The following is a 14,983-nucleotide window of genomic DNA, read 5'->3' as shown; positions in this document are numbered from 1 at the left end:
GTCGTTTAATTTATTAATCTTTATTTATATCATTTAGTTCAGGTTATTGACTATTTTAAATTGATTTAGGTTAGCGCATGAATGTGTTTAAACAACGACTAGATTTATAATCACTCTCACAATATGCTGATGCTACAGTTACCACAATTATATAACAGACTCCAAGGATTACGGATCTGCGTACGACACTAAAAGCGATACAAATACTTGGCTAAACATACTGAACACAAATTCCACTAAGATCCCTGTATCTGGGTTAAATAAGTACTAGGACACTGCCTTAAACCTCCACGTGGTTCATCAGCAGTGGCGTATTGGCAGTGGGATAAGAGGAGGGTCGCCTTTTATTATGTTGACCACCCACGATTTCAATACTTTGGCAGGACAGGGTCAGCGATAGGGTCGTCTCCTCATAGCGCGACTGTGTGGATCCTCCCGAGGAACGGCGCAGTCCCGTGTAGGAGTCCACCTCCAGCAGTGCCTCGTCACTAAAGGAAAAAAGAATTTTTAACATTTCTTTTTGCTAACTTAATAAATGTTGTCAAACCTGTGATAGCGATGATGCTCCAGGAGGCTACCAGCAGCAAATCGTAGCTTCTTGGGTGACTCCAGACTGGAAGAGCGCGTCAGCGAGTTTCTGGGCAGATTCTTTTGCTTGAGGGAGGAGCGTATCCCGTACTCGTTGGCCTGTTCCTGGGCCTGCTTTATGGTGCCCTGGATGAACTTGTTGAGTGCCCTGGATCCGCGTCTCTGAGATCGCTCATAGGTGCGACGAGTGCGTGCCTCCTCATCTTCGCCCAGCAGCCAGTAAGTGCGCTGATCACCTTTTCCCTTCATTGAGATGACGCCACGCTCCGCAAAGTGATAGCCACCCAGCCTATCTAGCAGTTGCCTGCACTGCCAGCTGCAATGAATCTTCAGGGGAACACCACTGGACTCCATGCGGGAAGCTGTATTTACAGTATCCCCGAAAAGACAGTAACGTGGCATCTTCAGACCCACAACACCCGCACAAACGGGACCCGAGTGTATGCCAATCCGCAGGAGCAAGCGGTTTGTGGGCCGGTGACGGATCTTAAACTCTGATACGGCACTGAGTAGATGCAACGACATGGTGGCTATTTCCGCAGCATGCAAGTCACCATTGCGCAGCGGAAGTCCAGAGACCACCATGTAAGCATCACCGATAGTTTCAACTTTGTAGACATCATAGTGGCCAATAATTGAATCGAAGCAGGTGTACAGATCGTTGAGGAAATCTACCACCTGCAACGGGGTGCATTCGGCAGACATCGCTGTGAAGCCCACGATGTCGCTGAAGTAGATGCTAACCTGTTCGTAGTGTTCGGGGTCCACCTTGTGACCCTTCTTCAACTGGTCAGCTACGCAGCGCGGCAACATTTCGTGCAGCAGTGCATCGGTCTTCTTCTTTTCTTCCTGCAATTGATCCGTGCGATCGTCAACGAGAGCCTCCAAATTATTGGCATACTTCTCCATCATTGCCATCATATTGTCGAAAATGTTGGGTCTCATCCCCTTTCGCAGAGGTCTTAGTTTGGTGCGGATGGTTTTGAAATCTGGACGATCCTCTGGCCTCTCCGCCCAGCATTCTCTCAGGCACTCGCTGACGCAGTCAAAGGCCGTTTCCAGCGGTTGCAAAGATGGTCTGTATGGATTAAGGTAATCCTGCGGCTGAAGAACCTTTTGCAGGCACTGCATGGGTGTCAGACCCGTCTCACCAAAGGGTCCTCTACGGACATGCATCTCGTACAGGAGAATGCCAAAGGAATAGGCATCCCCTCGTTGTGTGCCCATCACCAGCGAGGATGGACCCTGTCGCAGCAGCTCTGGAGCTCGATAAAGAAGCTCTGAAACAGGGAAGGTATTCAAAAACTTTAAAGCCGATTACTTAAAAAAGCGAACTCACTCAGACACTTGGCCGACATATGCTGCATATCTGTGGAGCTGTCTTCAATTCCTTGTTTGAAAGCAAAGAGGCCAAAGTCCGTTAGCTTGACCACCCATCGGGAGTCCACCAGGCAGTTGGAGGTGCATAGAGCGCCATGGAAGCGAATGGGCGAGTCGTGCAAATAGATGACGCCCTGCCAGGATGGGGAAAGAGGTCAGTGGGTGGGTCGGCCATTAGTATAATGTTACAGCACTCACGCGTATAATGTCTGCCACCATGGAGGCAATGAACATGTTGTCCAGCTTGACGTCCTCGTTCTCCAGAATGTCCTGCAATGAAAAGGAAGTGGGAGTCGCTTTGGGTCTTTCAGGGAACTGATTGACCGACTGACCTTAAGGCTGCCGCGGGTGCAGTACTCGCTGATGATGCAGATGTTTGGCGGATCCGTGCAGGCGCCTATGAAGGCGCATATATTGTCGTGCCGGGCATCTCGCAGCTGGAATAGGTTAGGACATTTTAAATGGATTATGCTTTACCGTAACTATTCGTCTTACCAGCTTTAGCTCCTTTTTCATTTCGCGGGTGATGTCCACGCTCTTCTTTCGCACCTTTTTGATGGCATACAGCTGACCTTTGTACAGTCCGATGGGCGTAAAGATTGTCGTGTAGCGGAAGTCGGCGTCCGGATTGGAGCTCAGGCTCACCTGGCTGGTGCGTATCAGTGGATGGGTGGACTGCGGAGGAAGACGACGCGGCAAGTGATTTAGCAAGTGCTATTGTCAGACATGCAATGGCGGGAGAAGAGTCTTTAACAGGAGGAATATATGAGCCTTTGCTAACACAGTCTCACAAAATAAAATACATGCAGCTTAAATGGTCCTTCTGCATGCACTTTAAAATAACCTAATAAGTACAGCCCACATTTTGCTATATCATGGTTTCCCAGGATAAATTTTGAAGAAACACTACTACTTATTTAAATTGAGATACTTTTAAGCATCGATAACATATCACTTTAAGGCTCAGTGTACTGCCTGCCATTAGGCTAAGCGTCACTACCATCGCACTAAGATGACAGGCACTGGGACTTACGCGCGTCTGCTTCTGACTTTGCTGTTCACGTTCGTTCTCATGGATCTGCACTTCACGAAAGTCAATCTTCCAGAGCAGACTGTCCAGCTCCTGTTCGTACCGCCAGTTGCGATAGAGGACCAGCGAGACCAAGCTGAGCAGCAATAGGGCACCTCCGGCAATGGCCGCTGAAATTTCGCCAGTGTAATCTGCGATTCGAGAGACGGTGAAATGGTAAGCTCACAGAATTGGTCAGTAAACACCCATACTCACTGACGCACTTCTCGCCGCCAAATCCGCACCGAGGAGCAGCTGCTGGTCGCGTGCCACCCACCCAGTCGATGGGGCTGAACAGTTTGAGATTCTGCGGTAAACCAATGGAAACCAGGATTAAATCAAAACACAGGGGGCAAAACAAAACGAGGTGTGTGATTAATTGTGCCAGGCAGAAGCGCTTACCTGGTGCTGCACGGGTCAAGCGATTTATGGAGGATTGGCAGAGAGCAAGTTACAAGAGTATGTATGTTAAAAAACATGGATTTACTTACGGGCAACGCCTTGCTGATGCTGCTCAAGCTGCTGTTCCGGTGAATGAAGGTTCCCACGGGTCGCAGGCCCAGGACAGTCTGATTGCGACCATTTCGCACGGATCCTCTTGCTAATACTGTATAATTTCCAGCTGCATCGCCATTCTCATCGATGTAGACGTGATAGCTGAAACAAAAATAGATATGTGTGTTAGCTCAATTGCCGGATTAGCTGTCAAATGGGCCAACACCCACCCCATGGCGCTGCGATATCGCGAACCCTTGATGGCCGCCACAATGGCGCTGCCGTTCCTGGGTCTTCCGCCCGAATCCAGGACTTCCATCAAGGCCTTCGCGTAAAGATGCACAGCATCGTAGAGATAGGCAGCCTCGGCGCTTATCTGGCAAGGAAGAGAAGAGGTTGGAGGTCAGTCAATGGTTTTGGGTTTCGTCTTCGGTTTCATGGGAGACGAACCTGCTTTACTCCGCCGAAGGGACCCAGCGGATTGGGGAAATTGAATGGCGGTCGCTCCATGTATTTGTTGACCTGAAAACCAAAACGGAATGAGGGTCAGAATGTGTGGTCAATGTGGCGAAAGGCCCGACAATTATGAGACGTGCGGAAGGCGGATGCAGCGCATCAATCACATCACTGTCCGGACCTGTCAGCGGACAAACCTCATTGGCAAAAGTGGCAAAGGAGACGGACGCCGTGGGCACAATGCCCAGATATGACTGAAAGGCCTGCACGGCCAATGGCTCCACATCCTCCAGCAGGAGTCCTCGCAAATACTTTTCTGGCTTGGCCGGATCATACTGTTCAATGTCTATGCCGACTACGAAATAGTCGCCCTTTGACAGAATTCCTCTTCTTTGGAGACTAACCATCAGTCCGACATGCTCATAGTAGTGACCCAAAATGAGATAGACTATTGGCACATGAAATGTGATTAGTATGCATGAAATTTCCACTACAAGACCTACTTACTCCTCGTGTTGGCATAGGTCTGCTCCACCAGCGCCTCAAATGGATTGTCCATAAATCCGTGATGGTAGATGGTATTCCAAGTGCGAATGTCCCGGATACTGACTCCGGCATCAGTCAGTGTGCTTAGGATGGTCTCCGCCACGGGCTGATACTGACCACTGGCGTCGTCCAAGTAAAGGAAGCTGACTTGCGTCCAGTTAAACGCCAGCAAAAGGGCCACTACGGACTTGGAGATCTGCGTGTCCGGTGGACGTGTCCTGGCAAAGGTGGGAAAATCAGCCTTGTTCGAGGGATCCCGATGGGTGCAGTACTGTAGGAAATAACGTATTATGAAAGATATTGCACAAGTTCTTACTGCTGACTTACATAAGATATCATGGGCAGGTTAAAGGCGGCCGCCATGCGACCTTCGTGTACGCAAGTTTCCTGGGGGCCAATATAGGCGGCCACCTGCTGCGTCCACAGTGCCGCCGTTTGACGGATGCTGACCACCTCCTCACCGTAAGTTTCGGCCACGACGAACTGAAGGGAATGACCCCGATCCCTGAGTCGTCCGGCATTCACCTCCTCCACCGCCAGCGAGATGGCGCCGGATATGGTGAGACCGGGTCGGTTGTAGTCCAGGTTTCCCGGCCGCCGTTGCGAGGCCGTGAGGTAACCCAGCGTGAAGACCTCTCCATGAGTCGGCCGGAAGTTGCTAAAAGCGAGCAGAAAGAGGAGCAGGAGCAGTGGATGCAGCAGTCCTGAGTGGTAGTTTCCAGCTGGAGCAGGACAGGGGTGAGCAAACATTACGCGGGGACGGGAATCGCGTGAAATGCTGCTCCTTTTTGTCAGGGGGGCGCTTAATTTAAACGGAATTATTTCATGCAACTGATGAGGGTTCTCCTTTGTGTGACAGTGTCCTTGGCAACAGATGTTGATCCTTCGAGGAGATGCAACAACATTTTTGTTGAGTTTGCATTGCTCCCTTCTCCTTCGAATCCACTTCCTACTTGTTTTGCTGTGGGTGTGCCCACTCCCGTCTGGTTAATTGCGTCCTCGTCTTGGCCAACTCCCTTTGCCGTCAGTCGTTTCCTGTTCTGCAAGTAAGAGGACTTTAATCACAACATCGTTTTACTCAAGACTTGTGAGAACAACCCAAGGACAAGGCTGGGTCATGCAGGAGTGCCTCTGATTTATGCGGGGGCACATACATGGTGATGTAGTACGCCCTGCCTCCCCAAAAGCCAACATCCATATGGGTGGGCAAATAACACATAAACTAATGCTGGATACTTTGGCGGAGGCACCATAAAAGATGGCTGCCGTAATGACGCACAAGATTTCATTTATATACACTTACGCACATGCCACTTGCTTAAGACAATTAATACAGTATACATTTCTTAATCTTTCTAGAGATTTTAAGGGTGTTACTGGAATTTTTCTTTGAGGAGAAACCTTCATTTTTGCAACAGCTTAAATTCTAAGTGATCTGCATAAATTATGGTTGAATTTTTATTGAAAGCCGGACAAGTAAACACATTTTGGTTAAACCAAGTTGCTGGTTTAACTTCATGGCTTTCATACAATTTTTGTTGTTTGCAATAAACTTGCCAACTCAAATTGTTTAGACGAATTCGGTAATAACAAGGATGTAAAAGTTTAATTTGTCTGGATGAACTTAAGTTCGTGTCATCTTAAAAATAATGCCATAGAGAAAATTGCGTTAAGGACCCGCTTTTTTCTTTCTAACGAAATGTTTGGTAATAAAGAAGTTCACCTCGCTGAATGGATAAAGAACTTAAGTCGAAGCTCGTTTATCACAGTTCTAATTGTTTTTTGGGGCGTGGCAAGGGCTGATAAAGTACATAGAGCCATTACGTTGGATGCTCCCTTATGTGTGCAACCTTAACAATGTGTTGAAATGCCCCGATATTAAACTTGCCACACATTTCGGTCAATGTAATGAAATTTTTATGAGAAATGGCGACGCATCACGTGTGATTTTTCCTGGGTTGCTGCATGGAAAGATGCTGATAGAGCCGCCACCCCAATCCTCAATCCCCAATCCACTCACTCCCCTGGTTCCTTTTGGAATGTCTTTGTTTGCCTTTTGTCTGGCACATCTCTCACTGGACCCGCAGACCCACTCCCCATAGCTGATTGCTTCTTTCACACGCCCTGTGGATTCAGGGAGCGATATTGAATATTGGCAGAACCTTTGCAACTTCTTGAAGCTATCACAGTAATTTATTATATTGACTCGAGCAGCAGCCACCCTTGTTTCTCCTCCTACGCTGCACTCCAGAATCCACTTGAAAGTTAGCCTGGCATATTGACTTTTCCCTTTGACCCCAATACTAAAAATTCCCCACTGTTCCTGGACGGGATGCGCTCCCTTATTGGTCTTGTAAAGCGTTGCGTGCGGCAGTCCGTTCTATTTATGCTAATACAAGTAGCTAACCCTGGTAACCATTTTTCCCCATCCTTTGTCGTGGCTACAAACAACGTTACAAGTGGCCGCCATCGGCACTGGCATCGTTTAATAACGCTCCTTTGGCCGTAAATCTAGCGAAAGCCCGTGACGTGCCCATTGAGCCGGCAAGAAGAGTTCCCGGTTCTCCTTCCTGGTTAATTGTTGTGCCCTCCACCCAGAATTCTGAATCCAAGAAGAGTGAGTTTGGACACACCAGCTGCACTTGACACAACAATTTCGCAAGCGATTTATCCGCCAAACGGTCGGGGGTAGCCCAAAACTAAAGCCGCGGGAGTACGTTAAGTTCTTGTTTCCGCCCCAATTCGTCCGAATACCTAAGCTGCCCAAGGATACTGTGTCAACTGCTGTTGCATCCATCAGAGCTTCTCTCTGGGCTTACACAAGCCTAATCGAACACACGGCCAGGTATCATGTATCCAACAGTGCATGCAAATAACTCTTTCAATTATTTCCCTGCATTATGTAGTTTGATAACAAAATAAACAATTTATGCCATTAAAGAAAACTAGGAGCTTAATCAAACAGACCTGAAGTATACAGATATCTAAGAGTATCAATTAATTTATTATGAAGTTTATACTATTAATCTAAGATTTAAGCTTGCTTTCATCTTGTAGCTGCTTCTTTTGCGTAATGTATATTTCTTAAGCTTCTGTTGAGAATGTTTGCACCTTTCAAACATATTAATTGTTTAGCCTATGATTTATGTAAATTGTTTTCAAACTTCAATCAATAGTGATAGGTATCAACGATTTCTCTTCGCAGTGAAGCTGTAGCATTGCACTTCTAGTTTAATTTGCCATTTTCATTGTTCTGCCATCTGACGTTGATGGCGGAGCAGTAGTGACTATTCAGGGGGGCGACGGAGGAGCTGACGGATTGGGGATTGGCGTGAAGTTTGCTACACATTTTCCGAGCCACAGCCCACTCCGAGTGCCGGTGGCCCTCGCCTCTTGAGGCTGTCAGGCAATTAAATGCAATTTGTCTGCCATGCAAATGCAGCTGCAGCCGAAGCGGATGAAGTGGTGGCCAGGGGAGTGCCGACACTTGCTGTGCAGCTACGCTGCCGCTGATTAATTTGACAATCTACAAGAGCCATAAACAACAATTTGAGCGTGAGAGAAATACGAACGAAATTCGACGAGGAACGTGTGAAAATCAGTGGCAAAGTGTTTTGAGTTTAGCAGCTAGGGTTGAACAATCCATCAGTGATCGTAGATGACCATCGATCGCTTATCAGACGTCATAAAATGAGACTCCTAATCGTTATCTTATCGAGCTCTTAAGGAATGCCTCAGACGAATACTACTAATTTCATTTCAGTTACATTAAGAATGCAGACCGGAGTACAACTAGCTTTGTTTTTGACCCTCACAATAGCAGCGGGTGAGTAAGGCGGTACATAAATAAATACTCAAGAACTTAAATGCATGAAACATTTTCAGTCTACGGAGAGACTGGATTTTTCCTGAACACACGTCGCGTCCAGGAAAATGCACAGCCAATCGAGGCGGAAGTGGAGGCTCTGGTAAGGAGCTCCTTCTATGCCGCAGATCCAACAGTGTGAGTCATCTGTTTACCTAAGTATTGCCCAATAAATAACCTTTGCTATTTTAGCGTAACTATTCCCCGCTGGCTTGGCAATATCTCCTCGCCGGAAATCCCCGCGGTGGTTTCTGCCCGACTTCAGCAGCAGGACAGCAATATAATCAGTGTTGATCTATCTGAAGCCAATGATGAAACAGAGATCATCGACAGCGTGGCCAGTTTGGTGATCGTTCTACACAATCAATTCGATATGCCACTGGATCGCATTCTGGTCGTGGGCTTCGCGGAGGGCGCCCATTTGGCAGGTGGGGTGGCTGCCAAGGTGCAGCAGGACCTGGGTCGCCAGTTGTCGCAGATTACAGCTCTTGATCCTTCCTCTGGCGCGGAACTAGACCACAAGCTGTCCCAAGCCGATGCTGAGTTTGTGGAGGTTGTGCACACAAATGCCGGAGGAGAGGGCACTTGGGAGCGACTGGGTCATGTGGACTACTATCCCAACGGAGGACAAACGCAGCCTGGCTGCACCACGGACTCCTGTTCGCACGAGAGAGCCTTCGAGCTGCTCGCCGAGATGTGGTCGCCGGAGAATGACTTTGTGAGCGCCCGTTGTGGTTCGGTGGAGACTTTAAGTGCCTCCAGCTGCCGCTGGTCCACACACAAAATGGGCCAAAAACAGGAGGAGGAGCAGCCTGCCTCAGGCATCTATTTCCTGGAGACCCGACAGTCCTCACCCTTCTCCCGTGGAGCATACTTCATAAGCTTCCTGTAAGCTGCGGATCCAATAAAAAAGCCAAACGAATAAAGGAAACAAAGGAGCAACTTTGTCATTAGTCATTGCTGCAATGATGGTTGAAAGAGGAGGCATACGGCGATGAGCAAGTGCCAAAATTGATGTGCGTCAGGCGCTGGGCTCATTCATTATTTTAAAATCAATTTAAAAGGTCTTGCCTTCCAAAGTTTTGACGCACGTCCTTGTCCTCGTCCTTATCTCATTTCCCTTAACGGTTGCAGGAGCACAGATAGGCGGAGTTCACAAGTTTCCCCTTTCCATATGCCAGATGTTGTCTGAAGTGACGATCCAGTCAACGTATGGAAAAGGAAAACTTTATCGGCAATCGGCTCCTTTGAGTGTGCTTCAAGGATTTGCTTATATATCCGAATTGAGGCAGATTTATGCCACTGAAGGAGAACTCAATGGGGAGTGCGTGAGCTTCGTGATAACTTCAGATAAATCGTATTATTAAATGGTTTTTATTGAAACAAGGGGAATACCATGGAAAAAAAGAGGTTTGGTCAAAAAGAAAATTAGGGCGAATTTCTTTTGGTTATAAATGTACCACTAGCCTTTATTTTGTTTTTTTGCTTTAATGCATGTGAGAAGCTACCTAAAATTAATTATTTCCAAAGTGAAGAATAGTTATATCTACAAATTTATGCTGTCAGGAAAGTTAATTAATTTGTTTTAAAACATTTTAGTAAGTTAGTAGCCGCCACGATAGCGTTTCGTGACCCGTGGCCCATCTCCAAAATGGTAGTTGTTGCGCATATTTCCGTGCAATATTATAGGAAAATTCCTTTGTGCGACGGCATGCCTTAACTTTTTTCCAAACCGGGTGGCCACCCCCATATTACTCCTCGAAATGCACTCGATAGCAGTCCAAAAAGCACCCACCGCCCAGAAAAATCGCACCCTGGTGTGTGCGTGTCACTTGAAAGTCGCGCTAAAGGAAAACTGTCACAAATTGCATTTAAATGCGATGTACTTAAGTTTATCTTTCGGGGAATGTGTACCACGAATGTTAGAAACTACCCCGGACTGCCTGCCCGGTTGCTGGTGCTACTTCCTTGAACCGGAACCGAAGTTTGTGGCGAAACCAATTTGCTGCGTGCCCGGTGCAAGTTTACTGGGCCAATCCTCTCGAGCAACCCCCTCACGTTGCCTTTGCACGGATTTCATTTCCCTTAAAGGCCAACGAAAGATCCAACTCGTGGTCACTTCATTACGAAACCTAGCGCCTTTATGACCCATCATCACTCGTGGATATCAGACAATTAGCCAATTACGCTTAATGATGATCCATTGCCGGCTGATAAGAGCGCTCAACTTTCGCGATAGCGAGCGCCTAAAAATATGCACAAGTTTTGGCACCGCTAATTGGGGTTTCATTAGTGTTGGATTCTCGGACGCGGATGAGCAGTCAACTCCTCTGTCGCAAGTCGCGTGATTTATTCGCAAGTGTTTTGGGGCGAAGATTTAAAGTTGCACATTTGTCAGTCGAAGTGGGTTAAGCGGGCATTAAACCCACCGGCGCCGGCTCAGCTCCTCTTCTCCATTTGCCTGCACTTGGCCTCAGAACGGCCTGCTGGAAATCTCAGTTTCGTTTCGGATTCACTGGCTGAGCATTAAATGTCAGGCCATAAAATAGAAGCACCCGCCCCAGCAACCACACAGCTCGGCAGGATCCAATAATGGGTCTGGAGGTGGGCCGTCATGTGACCAACCTCAGCACACCACAAACCCAGCTAAATGTCCATTGCTTTTTTACTGGGTGATTGCAGGGAACAGGGGTATATCGAATATTCAAGAAGTTTGACCAATTTAATTTCTTAACCGTTTATGCTCCGCATAAGCCGACTATTAAAACTTTAATAAATATGGAAAATTTGGAATATAACTAAATAGTTATATAGACAGATTGTTTAGATAAGAAAATGAATGAGAATATATGTATAAATATAATACTTAAAAAACATAAATAGAAAATGTGGACTGCTATTTGTTGTTCTTTCAAGACTCCCTTACTTTGCAGAGGGTATCTCCTAGTCGACTCCAAGCTATATAATTTATGTTTCTGTGTTTTTGCCACAACTCCCGCCATCGAGAACATTGCAAGCATAAAATATAGCCATTACACAATGTGTAGGAGAAATTAAGTCGCAACAATTTCGTTTTCATTTCACTTTGTTTCGCTTTGAGCTGCTATTTCAGCTTTTTCCTTGTTCGCCTGCCTTTCTAATGGTAATGCTAATGAGGCCAGGAATGCGTTTGAATTCGGGAAGTTGGAATTGATAAGGAATCTTTCGGCTCCCCAGCTGCCCTCATTTTATCAATTAAAGTTCCTTTTTTTTTACTTTGGTGGGGGCCCAACACGCGTGTTGTTAAGGTGCTCCATCTCCTGCCCCCTGGCGAATTTTGCGCCTCTTTATGGCTATGTTAATTTCTGTACAACGTTTTTATGGGATGCCATTTGAACGGCTCACCAACTGCGACCCGAGGGAAACCCTCGTCCATACCATCCCCCCCTGAAAACATTTTCTATATGAATGGAGCGGAGTAACGGAAGCCCCCAAAAAAGTGTGCCAACTGTGGGTGAGGCTCTTTGTCGCCAGCTCAACCGTTTGGCCCATTCTTGTTGATAAGCGCAAAAAGCTGAATGTAACATATGTCGTTCAACCGCCCACCTGCCGAAACGCCCCCAAGGTGTTTTACATTTGGAGCTGTCGTGCAGATGATAAGCGGGCGTTTGTCCAACAATGAGGCAAAGTTGTAGCTCCAGCGATTGAAAAGCCATCTGCATAAAGGTTTAATTAAATTTCCATGACACCGCCACCGTCAAAGGTGCGAATGACATGCAGGTAGAGAGTGCTTTCAGTGCGGTCTAAAATCCCTATATACATAGGGATACTTACATACATACATACTCATGTATGTAAATAGATGAAGGAGCAATTTTGCGGGTAATTTGCGTTCCGTCGAGGGACATCCTCTCCACAGCACGCATAATCTCTTGGCCCCGTTTCGCCGCTAATCAGCAGTATTAGTTTTATATATATTGGGGGGTACTTAACTATTTAAATTTAAGTGCGTGAGCGTCGGTGACGTGGCTGATAACACCGTTCGTATTGCGGGCCAAAAATAAAATCGTAATGTGCAAAAACCGCCAAGTTTGGGCGCCGCCCAAAGGCCGTCTAATCCACGACTAATGCGCATTCTGGCCACGAGCATCAATCATCCATCATTTTGCGTTTGCCGAATGCAATTCCAAAAAGCCACACGCAAAGCACTCAAGTTGCTAGACAGACAGCTAAGACGTAGTGCGCAAAATAATAGCAACTAAATTATTGATAATCGACCAACATTTATGGAGCAGTTATTTAAGTAACACAAAGTTGCTAACAATTGGAAAACAAATTATGGTGACCTGGAATATCAGGTATTCTTCAGCCCATTTTTAAAATGAAATCAAAACGAACTGTTAGGGAAAGTAAGCTAATAAGATATTTGGCTGATTTTTTTTAGAATACAATTTGCAAGGTATCTCTTATATTGATAACGTGTTAGAGATTAAAATGCTTTTTAAAAATCAGTTCTTTTTAACAAAACTATGTTTTAAGTTAGTGAATATATCATATATCTTCTCAAAATATCTACGACCCTTTTAAAACAATTGAAATGCCATACTTCTGCATAACACTTAATTTTGATGAGTTGAGAAGGTATTCAATGATTTTCATGCAATGAGTGCTACTTTTTCGACCCCGACTGTGCCCAGAGGCGACTGTCGATTTGGCGTTGAGTGTGGTCAGTGACGGCGGGGCAGCGAGGTGCAAGAGAAAAGCGCGCCTAACAGCAGCAACAGCAGTGGGCCAATGACGCCTCCCACCGGCCGCCGCAGCTCCCCTCGACGCCCCACCCACTCGGGGGCGATCGCAATTTGACAGTGCTTATGACGGCGCAGCCTCTGTCGCCACAAAGAAGTACGCGCTGGCATGCAGCGAATGCAAGTGCGAGTGCAACTGCGAGTGCAGCGCCACGCGACTGACTCATTTCGGGGCTTGCCATGCAGCAGCAACAACTGTGCGAAATTTAAATAAATTGTGGAAAAATGCATTGCTCTGTGCGAGTTTGGCATTGTTTCCCCAACTGGCTTTTCGGCTTTCGGGTTTCGGTTCACACACCAATTGTTGTTGCTGCCCCTCATTTTTTTTTTATGACGCTTATCAGTTTTCAGTTTCGCAGGCCGAATTTATGTAAATCTTACAGCCAGTGATGGTATTTTAATTGCGTAAGAACTGTCATACGCACTGTTGGCGTTTGTTGATTTTGATTCTCTTTTTTTGGAGGGTATATGCGCTGCAGTCTATGGTTTGTAATGCATTGAAGGGAACTTTCACCGGAAGTGTCTATTATAGCCTATATCAGTTAAATAGCTATCAACATAAGACTCTATCAATCACTTTGGTTTATTTTTAAGCAGATTAGATTTGAAAATTTGTCTGATTGGAACTGTGTGTTTAGAGTCACAGAGTCTGATTGGCAAATTAAGACATCAATTTATTTATTTAAGCATAATTTTTTATGTTTCAGTTAAGTTAAACATTCTTTAATCGTTAGGGTGTGTAAACTTCGACGTTTGCAAGTATTTGCTTCAAAAGAGCATCGTACTTACTCTTTCACAGCCGCTTCATTGGCGTCCGACTGCTAATTGGACTGCAATTGGATTTAGTAATTCCGAAGACCGATATTTATAGGCCACGGAGTTTGCGTTCTTTTTTGTTTGCGCCCAGCTTCGCGAAGCGTGGCTACCAAAAATAATTGTTAGCTCTATTAAGACCTATTGGCTGGGTAGATCCAATTCACGCGGCACTTGGAAAGTTTGGTCACGTTCTCCTGGCAAAATGAAACAAACGCAGTGCCGCTGCAAAACTAGATATTCTCCGTCATTTGCGATTCCTGCATTAATGAAGCACTCGCTGTGCGGCGCGCGAATGTGCGATAATTTATTAGTGCCACATTTGCGACACAGATTTCGATTTCGGACCGCCGCCGGTGGCCACCAAGTCAATTCAATTTCCTCACGCGCACACCGCCTGACCCCTTTTGGCCACAAATAATAATGCCGGGCCTATGTCAGTCTATAAGTCTATCAGCACCAAATTTCGCCAAATCCCGTGGCCCATCGACACGATCCATTTAGCCACCCATCCATCCATCCGTCATCCGCCACCTGTTGCTCGAATCGCACCAGCTGAACTTCGAATCCGCGCGAATGTCGGGCATGCAAAAGAGGTGACGACCCTGATCCTCCTCTGAGTCGCTGGTGAAATCAATTGTATTTCACAAAACAAATAGAGCACCGACCGTATTCGAAAACAATTTGTTTCTATCACAAACACTCGACACGCGTCGTCTTGTTTGCATTCCAGTCCGCTCCACTTCCTATCCGACTGTCCGCAGCTTCGCGCGCGTCTTGAAAGTCCCGCACTCGCAAACACACTCGCGTCCAGTGGGACCGCGCCGAAAGCGCTGGAAAATACCAAGCGACTTGCAAATAAATACCACAGTTCTCAACACCATTGCAGTTTCAGAAAATACCACTTATATTTCTATACCACCAAATTCAAATTAATTATTAAAAGCAAAATCAAAATCAAAATGCACGCTAGACAACCTCTATAAG

At 46.4% G+C, this 14,983-nt stretch overlaps 2 protein-coding genes across 5 annotated transcripts; one reads left to right on the top strand and one right to left on the bottom strand.

The window, feature by feature from the left end:
- Positions 1 to 7: 7 nt before the first annotated feature.
- On the bottom strand, positions 8 to 14,777 carry CG10738 (uncharacterized protein). Of its 4 annotated transcripts, none has more exons than NM_168547.2 (16): positions 13,973 to 14,777; positions 4,862 to 5,574; positions 4,496 to 4,805; positions 4,186 to 4,436; positions 3,983 to 4,054; positions 3,763 to 3,908; positions 3,529 to 3,694; positions 3,440 to 3,445; positions 3,254 to 3,344; positions 3,002 to 3,189; positions 2,464 to 2,682; positions 2,301 to 2,405; positions 2,167 to 2,238; positions 1,928 to 2,102; positions 548 to 1,868; positions 8 to 488 (listed from the first exon to the last, which is right to left on the bottom strand). In NM_168547.2, the coding sequence occupies exons 2-16, from the start codon at positions 5,282 to 5,284 to the stop codon at positions 281 to 283; spliced, it is 3,753 nt and encodes a 1,250-aa protein (NP_729905.2). In that variant the 5' UTR covers positions 5,285 to 5,574; positions 13,973 to 14,777; the 3' UTR covers positions 8 to 280. The 4 variants fall into 4 exon arrangements, with proteins under 4 accessions (NP_729905.2, NP_001246742.1, NP_648653.2 ...); NM_001259813.1 differs by having other exon boundaries at positions 2,464 to 2,643; NM_140396.2 differs by lacking the exon at positions 3,440 to 3,445.
- Positions 8,309 to 9,339, top strand: CG10116 (uncharacterized protein; the record flags this gene model as incomplete). The annotated part of the gene is made up of 3 exons (NM_140395.2): positions 8,309 to 8,360; positions 8,420 to 8,537; positions 8,592 to 9,339. The coding sequence occupies 3 exons, from the start codon at positions 8,309 to 8,311 to the stop codon at positions 9,289 to 9,291; spliced, it is 870 nt and encodes a 289-aa protein (NP_648652.1). The 3' UTR covers positions 9,292 to 9,339.
- Positions 14,778 to 14,983: the final 206 nt, after the last annotated feature.

This window comes from Drosophila melanogaster, chromosome 3L, assembly GCF_000001215.4.
Source record: "Drosophila melanogaster chromosome 3L".
NCBI lineage: Eukaryota > Metazoa > Arthropoda > Insecta > Diptera > Drosophilidae > Drosophila > Drosophila melanogaster.
Note: the sequence above shows the minus strand (reverse complement) of the source record. Positions and strands in the feature narration are given on the sequence as shown.